This window comes from Phalacrocorax aristotelis, chromosome 1, assembly GCF_949628215.1.
Source record: "Phalacrocorax aristotelis chromosome 1, bGulAri2.1, whole genome shotgun sequence".
NCBI classification, from domain to species: domain Eukaryota; kingdom Metazoa; phylum Chordata; class Aves; order Suliformes; family Phalacrocoracidae; genus Phalacrocorax; species Phalacrocorax aristotelis.
In genome coordinates, this window is record NC_134276.1 from 32653047 (window position 1) to 32674077 (window position 21031).

The 21031-nt window shown below is 44.6% G+C and overlaps 1 protein-coding gene across 1 annotated transcript in view; it reads left to right on the top strand.

Annotated features, from left to right (window-relative positions):
- The window catches only part of SIAH3 (siah E3 ubiquitin protein ligase family member 3), a 46971-nt gene extending 27402 nt beyond the window's left edge, over positions 1–19569 (top strand). Inside the window, exon 2 of the mRNA XM_075081914.1 lies at positions 18767–19569. Within this exon, the coding sequence (XP_074938015.1) occupies positions 18767–19360 (594 nt within the window). The 3' untranslated portion in view covers positions 19361–19569. The remainder of the gene's footprint in view (positions 1–18766) is intronic.
- Positions 19570–21031: the final 1462 nt, after the last annotated feature.

Sequence of the window (21031 nt, forward strand, 5' to 3'; positions counted from 1 at the left end):
CTGAACCAAGCAGGTGGGAGAGCAAGGGGTCTGTGCTAGATTTTGAAATGATCTTGTACAGCAGGTTCACTGCACACTTATCATGCCTTGTAACATGCACTGCCTCCATGTCCTACAATTTATCTGCTAAGTATTTCTAATATAGCAACCACACTGATTTCAAGGGCAGTTTACAGAGTGGTGTGACTCTTCAGCTGACAGGGAAGGTGAAGCCTGAATGCCCTCTTCTAGCTGTAGAAGAGTTGCAGTTCAGGTGAGGATTCGAAATCGGTCCAAAGGAGCTGCTGCCACAATGTGTGCTTGAAGGAAGAGGTGTGTTTTACATAGTGCCTTATGAAAACAAACATGTACCTGACATGTAACTGCATCTTGACATAAGATGCCAAAAGAAAAAGCCTTCCATGGGCAGGCACTTATTATTTTCCCTTCCAAATGACTGAGTGCTTATGGAAGGTGCCAAAAGACGTCCGTGAAGACTGACAGTTCTGTGTAACCATTAACCTTCAAGGGCTTGGGAAGCAGCACATGAACTCCCATGATGTGAATTTCTGCCTCCTGCTTGCACAAGATGAGCCACCTCTGGGCATAGGAAATTTGACTATGGCTGTATCCACCAAGCCGCAGCAGGCCAAGGCCACAGCATCAACTTGCCATCATCCATGCTGTGTGATGGCCAGCACTCTCCCTGGATTTGCTCTGTGGCAGCAAGCTGTCTACTTGATGGACCCAGAGAGACCAGGGACTGTTCCCACCAGGCACAATGCAGAGGCCACCCTATGTGAGAGGCGAATTGAACCACATGGACACAAGCTATGCCACTTGTCTTCAGGGCCAGGGAATAGCTCCTGGCCTGTTTTATTGACCAGTATAAAGGCTGATAAATTAGAGATAAGGTCTGGGCTTGAGGTCTGGACCTTGACCACCTGCACCACTTTTTCCTTGGCATGGGTTCAGGCTGCCCTGTCTCCCTTCAACAAAGGTCTGTCTCTCAGCCATATTGTGTTACGTGAGCTTGGGACCAGAGGTCTGTCCCTAGACCTCCTTTATTTGGCAGTTTAGGCCTTGCACATAAGACTCGTGCATCATTGTCCTTTAAAGGCTGCAAGCCAGAGTGAAAATAGTGACACATGGAGTCTTTCACAAGAGGGACCAAATATTACAGAGTTTTTCAGCTAGAGGGTTGGTATCAAGGTTCATCTTCACACAGAAAAGAAAGGGCATGGAGATACTCCAGCTGGCTAGCTGAGATCCTGAAAGCAGTCTAGGTTTAAGAGTGGGACATTGATAGTCCTTCCTCATGGCTCAGTTAAGGCAGAGTTCAGGGAAGAGCAGAGATGTTACTAGGAGAGCCTAAATTCATAAAACACTAATCTAAACAAGGACACGGAGACACGAGGGCCGTGTTTGAGGAAATGTGGGGACAAGACAGTGCAGGGCCAGGAAAATGGGTCAGAAGGAGATAGAATCAGAGGGGTAAGGGTGGCCAGGAAACTCATGAGCCAAAGCAGGAGCAGGGTGGGATTTGTCTCAGCTGAGCGTAGGAGCTGAAAACCAGATGTCTGCATCTGAGCTTGGCTTATTCACCCGGAACTCCCCTTACAGGCAATGGAGGGAGAAATAGCCAAGTGATGCCAGAATCAGGACAACAACAGACTGAACTGGGACGTAAGTTTAGCTATAACTCTGCTGCTTTACAGCTTCAGATGGTTTAACTTAATCCTGATGCTATTTCATATACAGGCTTCTTTGATTTTTCAGCCTATATTTGTTTAACTGCAGTCACCTGTGTAAGGCCAATAGAGAGGAACTCCAGCAAAAAGGCATTTGCAAGTTAGTTTAGGTTTATACTGGTGCCACTGATGTTCATTTTCACATCTGACTGTTAGGAAAGAGTTGCTGTTTACCTTGTTCCATATCTTAGTCTAAATTTGCTGCCTGAAACTCTTTTTTTACCTTAATTTCTCATCCTGAAACATTCACTTTCCTCTTGTCTTCTGCCAGTGTCATCTTGATGCCCATCACCTGGCGTTGTGACTGTGTTTCCCCTTTCCTGTTCTCTTACTGTCCCTTCTACTTCACCGCCTGGGTTGCATGGCTTGGAAAATACTAGCCAGCCATCACTGTCACCAGTGCTTGGCACCTTTCTAAGTAGAGAAGGAAATAATATATTGAGCAATAATAAGTGAAAATGAAACAAGGAGCAGTACGGCAGACCACCACAATGTTGAGGTTCTTGAATCACAATGTTTTTTTTCCTTGAACCATTCTCATTTCACAAGATCATCCATGTAACTACTATGTAACCACAGACAGTACCAGACCCACAGCTATGGGGGTTTAACACAGTGCCAAGTCTTCTCCGTAACCTATTAATTTGGGTGATCTCTGACCAGTTTAAGCGTGGCTGATTCAGCTCCTGTACAAGTCTGCTACTGATGATTGCCATTCTGATAAACAGCAACAGAGTGAAAGGAAGAAAGCATCATGGGCCTGCTTCTCCATTTACTTAATGTATCCTCAATAGCATTGCCCCTGTAATGTATCTGTTACCAATCAATATTTTATATAATTTTAGCAAATGGTGCTGGAGCAGGCCCAAAAGCTAAGGCAGATCTTCATGTAAAACCGGCAGCAGGAATAAATGTGGAGAACGCTCACGTGGGAAGCAAAATGGAGATGTGACTTACAGGTCCAACTTTGCAATGCCAACGTCGCAACCTCAAGTCCACCAGAGCGACAAAGCAGCTCTGGGGAAAGAGCATTTGTGATGAATGGGTTGGGACTGCAGCAATTGAAAGGGAGTGGGAAGTTTCCCACTGTAACTGCAATAGCACTTTCTGTGGAAACAGGTTCTCCACTGCCTGCCCTGAAATTAGCTGCTCTCACCAGTGCTAACAAGACCCCAAGCACAGATGAGGTTAATGATCTGCATCACCAGTAAGCTGGTGAGAACTGGATCTGCTCTGGTTTGCAGTGGTGGAGGAGCTGTGTTCATACAGCCCTGTTCTGTGCTGGAGTGCAGTGGCTTAAGTGGCTGTGAATAGAGGAAAGCAGTGAAGAATTTAAAAGTCCTTCATTGATCATTTAACTTCTGGGCTGTTGTCTAAATATGAAGTGGGTCTTGCCACCACAACCCTAAAGGGCCTCCTGTTTGTGCTTCCCTCAGCCCATGAAAACAGGACAGTCAGCTCTGCTGCTGTACTGTAGAAGAAAGAGTAATAGTTCTGATTTCCTTCCATCCAGTGCTAAGCCGAAACCCCAATGTAGAGAGGAAAGATATAACCCAACTCCAAAAATTAAAGGTAGGATACTGCTCTGAGTACTTTCTCTGCTTGCAGATGCACTGAATACACCTCTATGAACTAAGGGCAGTGGGAGAGTTTTCCATCTTAAGTTAGATCAGAAAAAGGAACGACTAGTCAGCTAATGACTATAGGCATTATAGATAGTAGTTAAGTGGCAGTCAATTCTTACAATTTTCTTTCCTTCAATACATGAGACAATGCCAAGGCACTTTGCTGCACGATAGGAAATGCCTGGTGTGTCAGCATAGGTTGCAGGGAGGAGCAGCGCTGCTAGATACAGATCGTTGGCAGGTCTGAGGGTCCGGGGTACAGCTGGAGCACGGTCTCGGACTGGGACAGGCGCTGTGGTGCTGAGCAGCACGTGCGTGATGTACAGCCCCTCCGCTCTAGGGGCAGGAGGGTCTGAGCAGAAGCCAAATATGTACGTCTTGAGCTTGAGACTCTGCAGGACTGCTAGGGTCTAATTTTGCCTTCACACAGATCAGAGTGGTGCTATCCATGATGTTCTTCGGTATTTCCCCTAAAACTTGAAAACTGTTTCCCAGCAGTGAGGATGCTTTCGAAGGCCAGCTTTGTTACCTGGCAGCAGGGACTGGCCTGCGATCAGCATCAGGCTAAGCACACAGGGGTCTGCCACAGCAGCTGCTGTTGGGATCAAACTGTCCTGTCCACTGACTCCCTTTTGATTCAAAACCTCTTTGGTGGGCAATTTAGCTGTGGGCAGCAATGGAGGGAAAAGGGCTGAGCAAGCACATGGCTAACAGCTCCTTTGTCTGTATGAAGGCTGACGTCCAGCAGCTAGATTGCACTTCCAGATAGCAATGAGAGGAAGCCAGTGCAAGCTGAAAGTCCTGATGGGCTCTGTGATGCAGGCCCACAGTTCAAGGTCCTCTCATCGCTGAGCTTTTCCTGCATGTAATTCCAGAAAAAGCCTCTGGTAAAGGCAGTGTTCATCTCATTATCAATTCAATTTTTGTGACAGCCCTGCTAGGGCTCTTAATTTCTTGTGTTAAAACAACAAATGAGATGACCCAACTGCAATCTCTAATAGGTATCATGGGTCAGTAATCATTCATTTGTTATAGTGCCTCTCACCCGAAGGACGGACATGAAAATTTGTCCTCCTAATGGCAAGAGCTGTAAATTAGTTTTATTTCACTGCTAGATCTAGAGGCCTGAAAATTAGGATGACCAGCCCTTATCTGGGAAGAAAATGTGTCAGTTCAAGGGATTTTCTGCATTAGGCAAATAGGCAGCTCATAATCACCCATTAAACAGTCACAGAGGCAGTCTCTTGACACCCTTTGCTGCTCCAAGGAATGACTCTCGTGCTACACTGATCATGGTGAAACTTTTCAGGTTTGATTTCTGGTTCTTGGCCAGTGACCCCAGCTCCATTTCTAGCCATGGAAGAGAAGTGAACATCTGCTGTAGGTGCTGCATAGTAATTTCAACTTTCCCTGAAGGTGGGGATGTTCAAGATAGGGATGATTAATTGCTCTGTGGAGGTATAACTTATGTCCATTATTAAGGGAACTTTAGGTGAGTAGCCCAGATTTGAACATGTCTATCTTTTTGAAATATACATTTACGTGAGACAAATCCCATCCAAAATTTATCTGGTTGTTTCTCACAGGTGTTTCTTCTGCTAAGTAATACTATCCTTCTCCAAGGCTTTTCAAGCCCCATGGTTCTAAAAGATGTTATTCTGAGTTCGCGTGGATTCTCTGTGGATTTGGAAATTGCAGGGTAAGCCTGATGGCCACATGTTGATGGGGAGCAGACCTTCCCTCAGCGTCCCTCTGTACTTCCTCCCTCCAGCTTTGGCAGCTCTTCGGGAAGAAGGAGAGAGGTTTGTCCTGGGAAAGAAAGGCTGAAACATCTTTGACATGATGAAATGGGTGGTTTGTCAGCTTGTTTAATAACATGTCACACAGAAAGCTGTATAAAAAGCTGTCTGTAGAAAGCTGGAAAAAAAAATCCACCCCATTCTCAAATCCTCAAAACCCATAAGTGTATCAGAATAGTTGTACAATTATTTGCTTTTATGATGTGCAGGGTACAGAGTATTGTACAGCCAGGCAAGTTTATAAGAGCATGTATTAAGCTGCCTGCTTGGGGAGGACCTGGCTGAAGTTAAAACATAAAACCTTCCCACAAGACAAGTGAGGGTGTGAAAGGGGACATTAAAGAGAAAGAATGGCTTTAAATAAGAAATGTGGCACCTCCACCCTCTTTCTCCAGTGCTACACTTGCACTGAAATAGGAAATTTTAGGATGGAGAGCCAGAGAGACCAGAGCCAATAAAAAGAGCCAGTGATGCTGCAGCCAGAGCTGCACAGCCTATGCCAATGGATTTCCAGCAAGAGCCTCTCCGACTTTAAAAATAACTAGGCTCCAGGAGCTGCAGCTCTGCTGGATGACAAGTCTCTAGCTGCTGGATTGCCCATGGTTTCCCCATGAACAATGTTGTCATCCCCTGGCGACATCCAACCAGACAGCCTCACGTCAGTGCCCAGTAAGGTCATGGAGCAGATTCTCGAGTTCTCTGTTGAAACATATGGAGGGTAGGGATGTGATTAAGGACAGCCAACATGGCTTCACCAAGGACAAATCATGCCTGACTTCTACAATGGCCTTCTACAATGGAGTGACTGTGTCAGTAGACAAGGGAAGAGCTATAGATGTCATCTATCCAGAATTCTGTAAGACCTTTGATACTGTTCCCCACAACATTCTTACCTCTAAGCTGGAGAGATGGGTGTGGTAGATGGACTGTTAGATGGATAAGGAATTGACTAGATGGCAGCTTCCAAAGACTTACAGTCAATGGCTTAATATCCAAGTGGAAACCAGTAACGAATGGTGTCCCTAATGGTCCATACTGAGACTAATACTATTTAATATCTTCATCAATGACAGACAGTGGGATTGAGTGCACCCTCAGCAAGTTTGAAGGTGACACCAAACTAAGCAGTGCAGCTGATTCACTAGAGGGAATCATAGAATCATTAAGGTTAGAAAAGACCCTTAAGATCATTGAGTCCAACCGCTAACGTATCACTGCCAAGGCCACCACTAAACCATATCCTCAAGCACCACATCTACCCTTCTTTTAAATACCTCCAGGGATGGAGACTCAACCACCTCCCTGGGCAGCCTGTTCCAATGTTTGACAACCCTTTCTGTGAAGAATTTTTTTCTAATGTCCAACCTAAACTTCCCCTGGCACAGCTTGAAGCCATTTCCTCATCCTATCACTGGTGACCTGGGAGAAGAGACCAACACCCACCTCACTACAACCTCCTTTCAGGTAGTTGTAGAGAGCGATAAGGTCTCCCCTCAGCGTCCTCTTCTGCAGACTAAACCACCCCAGCTCCCTCAGCCGCTCCTCATAAGACTTGTTCTCCCGACACTTCCCCAGCTTTGTTGCCTTTCTCTGGACACACACCTCAGCGTCCTTCTTGTAGTGAGGGGCCCAAAACTGCACACAGTACTCGAGGTGCGGCCTCACCAGTGCCAAGTACAGGGGCACCTCCCTGCTCCTGCTGGCCACACTATTCCTGATACAAGCCAGTTTGCTGTTGGCCTTCTTGGCTGCCTGAGCACACTGCCGGCTCATGTTCAGCCATCCATCAACCAACACCCCCAGGTCCTTTTCCTCCAAGCATCTCTCCAGCCACTCCTCCCCAAGCCTGTAGCGTTGCATGGGGTTGCTGTGACCCAAGTGCAGGACCCTGCACTTGGCCTTGTTGAATCTCATACCGTTGGCTCCAGCCCAATGATCCAGCCTGTCCAGGTCCCTTTGCAGGGCCTTCCTGCCCTGCATCATCTACCCCTGATATCAGTACAGACTGGGAGATGAAGGGATTGAGAACAGCCCTGCGGAGGATGACTTGGGAATTGTGGTGGATGAAAAATTGAAAATGAGCTGGCAATGAGCGCTTGCAGCCGAGAAGGCCAACTGTATCCTGGGTGGCGTCAAAAGAAGCATGACCAGCAGGTCGAGGGAGGTGATTCTGCCCCTCTGCTCCGCTCTGGTGAGACCCCACCTGGAGTACTGCGTCCAGCTCTGGGGTCCCCAGGACAAAACAGGCATGGACCTGTTAGAGCGGGTCCAGAGGAGAGCCACAAAAATAGTCAGAGTGATGAAACATCTTTCTTGTGAAGAAAGGCTGAGAGAGCTGGGGATGTTGGTCCTGGAGAAGAGAAGGCTGCAGGGAGACCTTATTGTAACCTTCCAATATACAAGGGGAGTTATAAGAAAGATGGAGAGAGAGTTTTTACCAGGGCCTGTAGTGACAGGAAAAAGGACAATGGTTTTAACCAAAAGGGTATAGGTTTAGATTGGACATAGAGAAGAAATGTTTTACTATGAGGATGATGAGACACTGGCACAGGTTGCCCAGAGAACTTGTGGATGCCCCATCATTGGAAGTGTTCGTGGTCACTTTGGACAGGGCAACCTGATCGAGTTACATATGCCGCTGCCCATGGCAGGAGGGTTGGAGTAGGTGATCGCTAAAGGTCCCTTCCAACCCAGCCATTCTGTGATTCTGTGATTCTACGATCCCTTTTGCTGGTAGCACGTGAGGTCAGAGCACAGGTGCCAGTGGGTTCAGGGATACAAGGGGATTCCCTCCCCAAAAGAGCAATGCTGGGGGAGGGACAGCACGGAGGCAGACTTGACTTCTTGTCCTCTTTTTTGTCTCAGATCTGAGGCATTTTGACAGGGCAGGCTGCTGTTCTCTGTGATCTACTCCTGCAGGCAGAGCACTGCAAACTTGGGGGCCATCAATAGAGTACCTTTCCATAACCATGAAAGTTAACTTGAACATTTTCTGTAGATTTTTTTTTCTCTTCAACAAAACCCTTTAAACTTTCACTCTGTTAACAAAGGCAATTTTCTTGCTGTAGGTGGAACATTGTCTTCTCTGGCTAAGCTGAACCTCCCTTTCTGTTCTTTCTTTCCACCTGCATCTTCCCTATGTGAAGAAAACTTCTAGAAGAACTATTCTTTGAGAATTTGAGGGGGAGGAAGAAGAAGGAACAGGCTATGATTTGCACAAAATTAAAAGAAGTATTTGTGACACAAGCCAAATGTTCCCACAGAAATGTCCCTTTCCTTACTGTAAAGAATATATCGATGAAGCAACAGCATACATTGCACAAACTAAAAAGGTTTCCCCAGACTTGCAGGGCTTTTTAAGCCCAAAACTAATGGCTCACATTAGTTTTCTGGATTGTTTTGCGATTTTTCCCTTTCTTAAGACTGACTGCACAAAGTCAAGCCACACTTTCAGCTGACAGAGGAATAATGATGAAATTTGTGTTGTCTTGTAACAGGAAGAGCTTTTTCATTCAACACCTCACTCGTGTTGCAGGTACCCAGAGCAAGCGCAAGCTGAAAGCTCAGGGCTACGTCACAAGTGGAGAAGGGGCAGGCCTGTGTAGGGGAAAGGAGAGTTATTCTGACCTGGCACAATTTGTTTTCCCCTCTTCTCTTTCTAATGCTCCTGAAACCCAAGCATGACCTCCACCACACCAGGCAATTGTGTATGAGTTTGAGATGCCTGTCGCTCACTGGAACCAGCCTCAGCATGAGGGAGGTAGATGTGATTTTAAGCCACTCTTGTGTTCCCCCAGACACAGTTCTCAGGAGAAAGTCCTAGCCAAAAATTAGGAGTATCTTATGGTTGATACGTTGCTCAGTGATTGTTACAGAGATGTAGGTACAGGCACAGCCTATGAGGCAGGACAGAGAGCCAGTGTCAGCAGCACTGGGTGCCCTGTGCTCCCTCCCTGCCCCACCTGCAGGGAGGCCCCAGCCCAGGATCTGAACTCATCTGTGACCTGCCTGGTGTAGGCTTAATTGCCTATTAGCCCATGCCAGTTGCAAGAACAACATGACACAGACCATCCTTGTCCAGGAGGTGTCTGTGGATGGCACTGGAGACAGGGGTCCCACCAAGAGAGGCTGCAGCCTTGCTCAGCAGTCCTCACCTCATCTCTTCTCTCCTTCTAGCAAACCAGTAATGTTTGTGCCATCTTTTGGTACTCCCAGGGTGCGTTCCTGAAAGAGCAGTTAGTAAATTTAAATGTCATATAATTGTGATAGCTGGAGGTTTCTTGATAGAAGGGAAGCATTTAGATTGTCTCGGGGTGGATTTGGTCTAATTATCTCAGATGACACCAGCAAATCTGCTCATCTTGGAGACATGCTGTTACTGTAGTAACTTGTAAATGAATATTGGATGATGAGTTATTAGAGCCAGCCTGAACTGGAAAGTTTATGAGCACAATGGGCAATAATTTCTTCTTTTTCTTTTTTTTTTTTTTCCTTTTCCATATTAATTTCTTCCTCAGTGTGAATGTAAAACATAAAATCAACAGGTCAGATATAGGGCTTTTGTGAACTCTGCCTCCCCTATCAGACAGAACAGATGCAGCCTGGAACTACTTTATCACTTTGCTTTTAATTAAAGCCTATAATGGTTTTGCACTTTGTTAACAGGCTTTATAGAAAATACAAAGCAGATAAAGGGTGAAGTGAATCTTCAGATAATTCTATATTTTGGATTATCTCCTTTTACATATGCAGGCCATTCACTACATCACCCAGAACCACAACCAGCATTTCTTCATGAGCAATCTGGCACTAAACAGTGGTTACACACCGCCCTTCAGGAGGAAGAGCTGACAGTGTGTGCCTTGGCTTCCAATACTTCCCCTGTGTGGCTATAGAGGACAGTGTTTAGAGGCATCACCCTTGCTTAAACAAGATATAAAATCATTTTCTAGTCCAAGGAGAAGGTAAACTTTTCCATGCCCCAGTGCCTCAGCAGTTGCAATGCAACATCAAATACTCTGTACTATGGTTTGTTGTCACTGCACTGTGCCCAGTCCTAAAATGCAGCAAAGGGATTTCAAGTAGCAAATCAGGTCCTGAGGGCACATCCCACTCTCGAGCCTCGCTTCTTCTGTATCTGTAGTGGTTACAGCCCCTCTGCAAGGCTGGGCAGTGTTCCAGGAGAATGTTCAGGGTCCTCTAGGACCAAAATAGAGAGGGAAATTATCAGATTATCTCTAAACTACCAGCAGAGGAGGAAGCCCATGTTTCTGATGTGCAGCTGCCTACCCTTTCCACCTCTGTTGCTGATGGTAGCTGTCCTCAGGATCTGGGGTCTGTATTTGCTCCCAGTAGCTGTCTGCACTTTGGGGAAGGGAAGCTTCCCATGGCAGAGTCTGTCTCCACTCCCTCCATGATCACAGTGGGGACACCAACTCCTGCACAACCACAACCAAAGTAGCCTCAGTTCAGTTCCTTCCTTCAGTGCCTCTGCAAAGGGGTTAAATGGTACTGGAAGGAGCACCCTTGTGGGCTTCTCTTTGAGGAACAGGAGCAGTTAATTGTCTTCTATTGTTCCTCTTAGTTTTAAAAACCCTTCAAAATTTCCAGGAAGCCAATGTTTCTGCCAGGGGGTCCCAAACCCAAGTAACAGAGCAGAAAGGCAATGTGGGGTGAGGGTAGTGAGCATGAGTGCAAGATAAACCTGCACTGAGCAAGGATGCTCCGAACACTACAAGCGTGTCTGGCCCTATCCATTCCCACAGTCATGGCCTAATACTGTCTTTACTCAAAGCCAGGATGCCTTTTTTCTGTCGCTACAGATCTTAAAGCTGAGATTCATCCTTGGCTAAGCCCTTGGAGTAGGCAAAGGCCAATTACCCCAGAGCAGGTGATGCAGATCAACTTGCCAACCTTCCAGACCTCCACAGGTCCAGATGTTTCCATTTCATCCATTTCATCTCCACGCTTTTCATTTATATCACCTAGCAAATAACTGTGCCAGATGCTCCACAGGAATTGCCTGTGTGCATGGTTTTCCTTGTATCTACTCAATGTATTTTATTCCTCAAAGAAAGCACAGAAAATCATCTCAGGTTAGCTGCAGAGTAGGATCCAGCAAACACAGCAGCTAAACCGGGATCATCTGTCTGGGTGTCTGTGACCCACTTGCAGCTTTGGCTGAGGGTCAGCAAGGTAGTGCATCTCCCTTCAGTCTGAAACATGGGAAGTTTTGGTGTCCTCCCACATGAGCTGGGAATAGTTCATCAAATTTGGTTTTAAAGCAGTAGAGCTGGAGAGCATGACCTTACTCCATCCTGCCGCTGTCTTTGTCTAGATCTCTCCCAGAAAGCATCTACGAGACTGAAATGCTTTAGTACGTATCCTGTTTATATTTTGTTATAATGACATTGTTTTCAAGACATTGAAAAATGTCAAGTTTCTTGATATTTTTTGCTTGCACTTCAAGACTGCATGACGGTTTGTGTTGAAACCCTGATTTTTTAAAAGCCAGCAAGGAGTTTTGAGAATAATGTCTTTCTTTCCATCTGGGATATATTTAAAATGCTGTAACATATTTTTGCTACATCTACCACAAAAACATACTTCTTTTTTCCAAAATACCTCTGAAAATATGTGGCTTCATCTAAAATTCAGGGCCCTCTGATAGAGAAGTGTGGTGCTACAGTGTGGACGTGTACTAAAGCGGCATTTTCTCTGCACACTCAGAGGCGTGTAATTAACATGAGGACAGCCATTAACACATCCCGTGTGCTGTGTCACCAAGTCACGCCTGATTATGTTGCAAAGTGAGATTAGCAAAATGAGCTTGAAGTTGTCCCCTTGCTGCCATTTGATAGCAGGGAAAACAAATCCTTCCACTGCCAAAGCTGCAACTAATATTCAGTACTTAAGAAATTCAACTCATGCATTCATAATGAATAGGATTTTGTGTAATTAAAATTTTAAATAAATCTCCAACATGAGCCCTGGCTTGGACTTCTTAATTTCAGATATGGTACAGCTTTTGACAAAATAGGTTGAGGCAGGGGGTTTTCCTACTTTCTTTTTTCGTTCATCTGAGAGATTTACAAAATCTCATTAGCATACTAAAAAACAGAATAGAAATTAAATGAAGACCAGGATTAAAAGACTCACTAGTTTCTTCATGTCACCTTTATAGTAGCTGTGCCTGTGTGGTGGGTGTAAGTAACATGGAGGTGGATGTTGGTGGGTGGCAAAGCTTTTATGAGGCAGAAAGAAACTGAGGATAAGAAAATTCTTGGAAACAGTTTCCATACAGATGAGAAGAAGCAATCAGACCCTAAGAAGCCAGGGAAGAGGAGGAAAACAGTAAGAAAACTGGATAAATGGCATATTTCACTGGCCAAGCAAAAGCCAATTTGTTTCAGCAGAAACCCTGAAACTCACCATGGAGCTCTTATTCAAAGCATCCCAAAGCTGCAGGCCCAGGTGCCTCCTTGCCTGCAGAAATCTTTAGGTCAAAGCCAAATGTTTCCAGGTTGGATGTTTCCAGGTTGCTCACCTGCCTACACGGTGACTGCATCCCTTGTTGTCCCTTGTCACACATAGGATGATGGAGCAGATAAGTGATGGCAGGTTAACAAGGAGGTCCTATAGCTGAGAGGAAGACCACGTTGCCCTGGAGAGCTGAGCTCCGTTCATGCGTCTGCCTGGAAAGCCCTGTATGATACTGGAGAGTCATTTACAGCAAGTTGTTCATGGATAGCTTCTAGTCAGAAAATCTCTGCTCCTGAGTTGCTCAACCTAAAATCTTAGACCTGATTTGAGTATAGTTTGATCACTTGTAGCTGCATCTGAGGTTAATGGAGGCCAGATTGTGAAAATATCAAGGGCTCTATGAGGCAATTCTACTATGAAAAATCCAGTGTTGTGTGATATAAGCTGGGCAACAAAATTTGGTCAATACACTTGGATCATTAATCTCTCTGTACCTAAATTCCTTGACCCTAAACTGGGAAATAATACTGCAGTTGTACCTTTGCTCAACATCATTGGTATCATCTGACAGATGCCTGTGATGCACAGACAGACACAGCCCACAGCAATGAGCCTTACAGAAGAAAAAATACATGATAAAAAGAACTAGAGACAGGTTTTTAAAAAATATGCAGTCTCAAATTTGGGACTATTTTCACAAGGGCAACAAAAATAAGCTCATAGTCAAAATGCATGGGCTTCCATCCCCCAAGTCCCACCCACAGAGAACTTTTAAAATAAAAAAGGTACCAGAATGGTTTAATCTGGACAAAATAATGTGGTTTTCCCCACTGCATTTTTTCCCCACTCAGAAACATTTTAAACAGACCTGCAAGTGTTATGAGTCTATATATAAATACATGTGTTTGCATAAGTGCATATCTAATTTAATATATATTTCAAAGTCAGCCTGAATCAGGCGTTATCCCAAACATTGCATGTTTTACAGAGTTATACACAATAGCAAATTGAATCTTAGAGTGGGGTCAGCCATAGCAGGAGGCAGCATTATCACAGGTAGTGGATTTGTAACAGCAGATATAAGTACAGCCCCTCTCAACCCCTGGCTCCCACCAAAGGTGCTGTGAACATGCACGGGTCCTACCAAGTCTGCTGTAACCCAGCCAAGAAAGCTGTGGCTGAGGAGGAAAGAGTTTGGATCCACAGAAGGAGCAGATAGACGTTCCCTCTCAGGAGGAAGATTAGGTTGCAGTGTCTTAGAATGTACTAAAGCTGGATGAGGGTAGAGAGGGAACACCCTCTGATGGTTCAGGCTGGCTGGCATGTCCGATGACTTTGTTTTCATCTCTGCCATTTTCAGTGTGACACTGCTAAGAAGCTCTACTGTAACAGCTGTCAGACTACGCCACTGACCTCCCCAAGCAAATAGCCCAGTGTTTGCAAAGTTGTGTGTGATCACTGGATAAAATGCAGTTGAATAGATGTGAAGTGTCTGGAAAAGGGTGATCTTTCACAGCATCTGCTTTGTTGTCAGAGTCCCTTGACTGGGCAGCAAACGAATTATTGTCCTCACTCCTTGGGAAGTTCTCCTCAGCACATGCTGCACTGTTCATGAGCATGTAAATGGCTGATTTTTTGCATATTATGTGCATTACTGTATGTAAAAGTATGAATGAGGCATCCAGGCTCCCAGTATAACACTGGGGAACACTGGAAAGTGCAGAAAGGTGGCATTTAACCTTCACTCTGAAGACCTGAGCAGCGTTTATTCTTCTACAATGCAGTGGTGCTACTCACCCTCCTTTTACTCCAGCTCATCAGGGTCTGGGTCCTCTCCCATGGTGTGGGAGGACTGGATTCAACCCTCTCTCACCCTGAGGAGTTTACAGCGAGGAAATTCCCCATTTGCAAGTCAGGACCTTAATTGCAAGGCATTTGGCTGCTCAGGGCAGCAGCCACCTTTGCTCTCCCATTTGAAGCTGTGCCAATGTGAAGCAGAGAAGCAGGGCTTGAGGGATCACGGTGTAGCTGGTGCCTACAGCCCACAGGGCAGGGAGCTCAGCCCACAGGGGTACCGTGTAAGTTGCTGCCTCTGTTTCCACTATTTTTAGCATAGTTGACCAAAAGTCTTTGCTACTTAAAATACAAAAGTTTTGCCAGAGCATAAGGAGCAACACCAAAGCCCTCTCTCCTGGGCGGGTGCCTCAGCTTTACAGCTGCAGATTCAGAGATATGCTTGTGTCTTCTCTGCCTCAGAGATCTCTACCCCTTGGATCTACCCTTCAACCTTGCCCTGGATTTTCTATCAAGTCGCTGGTGTAATGGTGGTAGGGAGACACACTTACACCCTTGTCTGAACAGGCGTCCATTTCTCCCTCCACAGGCTGCATTACCTCCAGCAGGAGAAGCCCATAGTGGTACAAGTATCTCCTGTCTGAAACAGGGGTGCCCTTCTGCTCCTCGGCTAGAAACCAATAAAACCTCTGTGGATCTGCCCCAAGGATGGGTTTGGTCCTGGCTGCACATAGAGAGCGGTGTCCGGGAGATGTTCCTTCAGCACCTCTTGGGATGAAGTGAATTATACTCCGGGGCTCTGTATGGGTTGTAAAAGGAATTTATGGTCTTCGGCGTTAGCCACCTACTCCTCAGACGTCAAAGTCAGAACACAGGAGTTTCACCTAGAGACGCTTGTGGCATTTTTAGCAGAAAGGCTGTAGAAAGGCTGGGGCAGGACCCAGAAGCCCTATGTCCCAGATCCAAATATAACCACCTTTTTTTTTTTTTAATAAGAAAAGCACTGTGTGTTTATAAATTGCTCGTTGCCAAATGACTTGTTCTTAAAGAGAATTGCACTGTAATAAGGTGCATCATTAAAAAGAAATTTCTCTGTGACAGACAGAGCCTGGTTTCCTGTGGCTTGGTGTCTTGTGATGGGATTATCGTGCATCTAATGAGGAACAGCCTGGCTGAAGCCTTTTCTCCTGTTCATAAAGACATTTTCTCATGTGGCTTCTATGGTGTCTATAATACATTTGGGATCAAACTGCAGTTGTTTAGGTTCTCTCCTTTCTCTCCTATCTGACAATGTAATATTGCCCACATGGCAAGCTCTTCCTCCCTGGAGGCACAAAAGGGTTATACTTCTCTACCTTGCTGCTTTTTCTCACAAAACCGGTTGAAAATTAAAGCCTTGAAGACTTCTATCACACAGTTAAATTTGACTGAAATTGGCCAACAGGCAAAAATAGAATTCAGAATAATACTGGACTGACACAACAATATAATAAACCTAATTTTATTAGGTAATCGGGCAATAAATGATGGAAAGTAAATACTGGAGCGGATTAAACATGGAAAAGATGTTCATAAATATTTATTTAAGCATTTAAATGCACTCAAGGTGACCATTTTATGCCCATTTTGCATTTCAATTTTAGAGGTTTTATTCACAGCCATATGAATGACCAACAAGGGCACAGGCACCCAACAGTTACACTTATACCTCAAAAGTAAAGGTAAAATAATAGTTTTCTGTGATACTTTTTTTTACAGAGACAGATAATTTTAAAGTATTTCTTTCAGAATATTACAAAATTTAGAATTTAGAAACAGGAATGTTGAATAATTCAGAAACCAGATTTTGAAGATGATTCTCACCTAGTCAGAGAACAAAAACAGATCATGTGGTTTGTGCTGGATTTCCAGAATTTTCAATAAACTTGAACTGAACAAAGTCAGACCAAAAATCCTTTGCTGCAGTGATTCATGGAAAAGTTTCAAAAATGTGAGATGTGAAAGACAATTCTCAATTATTTGAACACATGCACAAAAAATCATAAATGAAGGAAAGAAGAAAGATACAATGAATAAATTGCTCATCTTACTTTATTTTTCTAGTTCCTGAGCCAAAAAATGTGCTTTTTATAAAGTTATTTTTGGAGATACTTGTTTTTTCTTACCTTGGATATAGTTTAGATGGATGAGCTACCATTGCTTTCCAGGCTTATCAAATTAGAAGAATGCATTTCTAAATTCAATTACGTCCTCAGTGGAAACGGTTTCTCTGACTCTGGTAATCTTTGGAGAGGAATTATACACAGTCTATAAAGCTTCACATTTCAAAACCTAATTTTGAATGTTATTCAAGAGGTTAATTTAAGATTCATCTTCCTAAAGAGGAGTTAAATAAAACTGATAGAAGGCTGGAACTTGTCGAGCGGTTGAGAGGTTTATCAGCATGTGAGTATGAGTTCATTAGTTTTAATTAGTATAATCACTAATGTTGCATTAACAGTTTGGTGAGAGAAAGTAATTGCTCACACCCACTGTATTAGATTGGGAGATTAGAATTCATTTTATGAGGCAATTAGCATTTCAGGGATTTTTTAAAAAGGCTTTTACGATCTGCCATTGCAGTAGTCTCCTTCACCAAAAGAGCTTAAATTAACCATAACTTTCATCCTAATGGGATGCAAAAATTAATGTAGAATTAAGTGTGAACCAGTCTTCTCCAGCAATCCCACCACGATAAGCAGGCAGCTAAAAACCACAATCCTCAATTGCTTTATAATGACCTGTTTTATTTCCCAGACAATGACAGTAATTTATCTGACCTCAATTCATTATCTTGCTGGAAAGTTTATATTCTTAAATTTTACACAGCAAAACAAAAAAATGAGGGAGGAAAAGTAGAACAGTACTGTTGAAGTAATAATTCTCCCAAGAAAAAGCTGCAAGGTTCAATAATAGGGCTTAAATAGTCAATTATTCTTCATATCAAATGTCAGAGGAAGAAGAAACATCTCCCTTTTACATCCAGTGTGTTGGGAAGAACCATACTATAGTTCCTGTAATTTTGGATACATATGTTAAAATGAGCAGATGTGGGGCAGTATGTGGGGAATTACATGAATCTTCCTAAAACATACGGTAAAGCAAAATGTACATGTGTATATATATGTACTCTTAATACTTACACACCTTATAAGCATCTCAAAGGAGTTCAGAAGGAGCCATTGTCCTCCTGTGTTTAAGCATCTAAAATTTAAGTACAACTAGACAGATTGGATCCCAGCCTCAGTCACTCTGGCAGCAGCCAGTGCCACCTTTAGGAGGTGAATTACTCCAGCCAAAATCTGACTCCGCCACTGGGAAGGGCTGCCTCCCTCTATTGACTGCAGAGGCAGTCCAGTGTTACCAGGTCTCCATCTCAGGTGGCTGAAGTAAATGCTTAAAATTGAGTAGGATGAATCATGACTGGCATCCCTGTGCCTTAGGGTTTGTCTACGCACAGAGTTATTGCAGAGAGCCATTACTCTTCCTGAATAGCATTACATGTGGATACACTTTTGGTTGAATAAGACTTACTCATTTCTCTTCAACAACATCCACTTGACAGAGGCAGAGCAGTTTGCTTCCTAGTCCTCATGTGGAATTATTCTGCAAGAGCTGCTGCCTTTTCAGCTAGCTGCCCTACCTTAATCCATATTTACTTTAGTATAAAAATGCCCTTAATTTGCCATCCATCCACTTTTGAGAGCTATTTAAGATTTATGGAGGTAAGCGCATCAATTACATACAAATACATTGACCAAAAAAAAAAAATGAAGGCATCATATGCAACAAAGCCTGACTTTTATTTCACAAATTATGGGTGTTATAAAGCATATTGTTTCAGGAGAAACACCAGTATTTGCCAGTGTGTTTCATTAAAGAATAATAAAGCCATACATATTTCATTTCCTTGTTCTGAGCTGCAAGAGCCTTAACTATATAAAACGCTCCATGCTGTCCTTGCTTTGTTGGGCTTTTTTTTTTTTAATCAGATTTTCTCCCCCAAACTAATGAAATCGCTCTTTAAACACATACATCACTTTCATTTGAAGTGACTTATCATGGCTTAAATGTTTTCTCTCTTCTCCTGGAAAGCAAGGCAACTGCCAGCACCTTTTGCTGTGCAGATTGAGGCCTGGATTGCCCCTGGTTTCAGCAGTGCTGGGTTCCTGGTGTTCCCACTGGTGCTGTTTTAGGTGGGGTATTAGGTGTCTGGTGTCTGTGGGGTCTGTACCTTGAATACCTATGCAGATTCCTGGTCCACCTGCTATCACATGTAATTTCTCTCTTCTTGTAGTATGCACCGACCCGCTGTGCAGCTGCACAGACGTCTGTGGAACAAGGCGTCCTTCCTCCCTGCCATCACCATGAAGCAGTACACGACCCCCAGCTGGTTCCCTGCACATGCCCACTCTTCTCCTGCCCATGGGAAGGGCACCTGGAGGTGGTGGTGTCCCACCTGAGGCAGACCCACCGCATCAACATCCTTCAGGGGGCAGAGATTGTCTTCTTGGCCACGGACATGCACCTGCCTGCACCCACAGACTGGATCATCATGCACTCTTGCCTTGGCCACCAGTTTTTGCTGGTCCTCAGGAAGCAGGAGAAGTATGAAGGCCACCCCCAGTTCTTCGCTACGATGATGCTAATTGGCACGCCGACCCAAGCCGACAACTTCACTTACCGGCTCGAGCTCAACAGGAACCAGAGGCGTCTTAAGTGGGAGGCAACCCCCAGGTCGGTACTGGAGTGTGTTGACTCTGTCATTTCAGATGGGGATTGCCTTGTGCTGAACACTTCCCTGGCTCAGCTCTTTTCTGACAACGGAAGCCTAGCAATAGGAATTGCAATAACCACCAGCAAAGTTCACAATGCCGAAGCTGAAATGTGAGGAAGAAGAGGAAGAAGAGGAGGAGGAGGAACAATGGTGCTCTAGCTGCCTCATGAGAGCCAGAACTTGTGGACTTTTTGGGGGGGTCTCAGGTCTTTTATGGTATTTAGTATTCGTCCACTATGGGCATTATGTAAACATCCTGTGGTTACAGTCTCTGTGTAATGTATTTACCGTTTTGTTAATACAATTTTATGAGAAATTTTAAAGAGGCTAATCAATTTATTGTTGCCCTCCAGCAACACTGGAAACACTTTTTCCTGGAAAGTGCATCCCGGGTGACTCATAGAAACCTTTGGTCTGAGTATGTTATGCAAATGTGTTTCCTTCATTGTCTGCCTAATTGCCGGGTACTAAGGAGGCCCCTATGCCTGGTAAAAGGTAAAGTATTCGGCTAAAGGACAAGAGCACCCCGGTTTCCATACTAGCAAGAGTGATTTAAGTCTTACACTGTGTCACAACCAGGACCTGGGAAGCTTGCAGTTCCAGAGCTCCCTTCAGCTTCCAAGGAAGCAACCTTCACCACTCAGAGAATGAAATCTTCAGAAGAAAAAGTCACAATGTCTGCTGAGCCAGGGCTTGGGAAGCCTCATTCTGCATTAAACCAGGGATGACAGCTAGTGGGTGGTCATTGTGAGCATGCTTATATCTCAGTCTTGTATCATGATGGGCAGTGAGATCCTTGCTAGATGATCTGGCTCCAGGATGGGTATAACCATAGCCAGCCATCAGGGCACTCACCTTTTCAGCTGCTATTTCCTTAAGCATTCAAAAAGAGACTTTCAGAAAATGAAGTACTAGGAGGGCCCTAAGTTGTGTACTGATCTTGCTATTGAATTCTGTGCCACTTGGACCCACAACGTGCGCTGCTAAATATTGCTTTAAAACAATGCAGCCAGAATATCTCTTTGCAAATTGGCTATGAGATTTGAAATGCTCTTCTTTAAAAATAACCTTACTTTTTTTTTCTTCCATACACTTGGTGGGGTGATGGTGGTCCCTTTCATTCTGCTGAGGGTGTTTCACAGATGGTGACGGTCACAAGAAGAAATAGGCTTCTCTAAGAGCTTCTCCCTTGGATGGCTTCTTGGGGAGAGTCAAGAGGCAGGTGCTGGCCATTTCCTGACGCTCAGTCCCATCTGCAGTCAGGCATGTTTCCTCTATCGCCAGCAAAGGCAATGAAATCTCACTGCAGCAGGTGATGTGTTGAAGGAGGGGGCTCTACAGTGAGTGTGACACATGAGAAGCATGGGAAATTGTCTTTTCCCGTTTCCCTTCTGCCCTTGTGTGGCTATGGCCCAGCTGCTCCTAAATGCTTTTTCGAGAAACAGCTGGTGGGTTTTGTCGGTTCGTAGCTGGAAAGACTGAGGCTGTTTGAGTCCTTAGGAAAACCGAGGAAGGGGGGAAGGGAGCTAAGAACAGTCCTTCAGTGTTTCAAAAGGCATCTCACTGTAGCTAGCTTTGGGTAGGGAAAAACTCTGATGCTAATCTCTCCTACCTGCCGCTCTCCTGGGAATTATTATAAACAATGCGTGAAGTAAAACAAATTGCAGTTTTCCTAAGATGAATGCTATGCAGGTAATGCCTTCTGAGCTGCAGATGCACCTCATCTCCTCACCTGGGCTTTCATAGCAGGTCACTGCTCAGAGAGGAGCCAGGATCTCTTCAGCA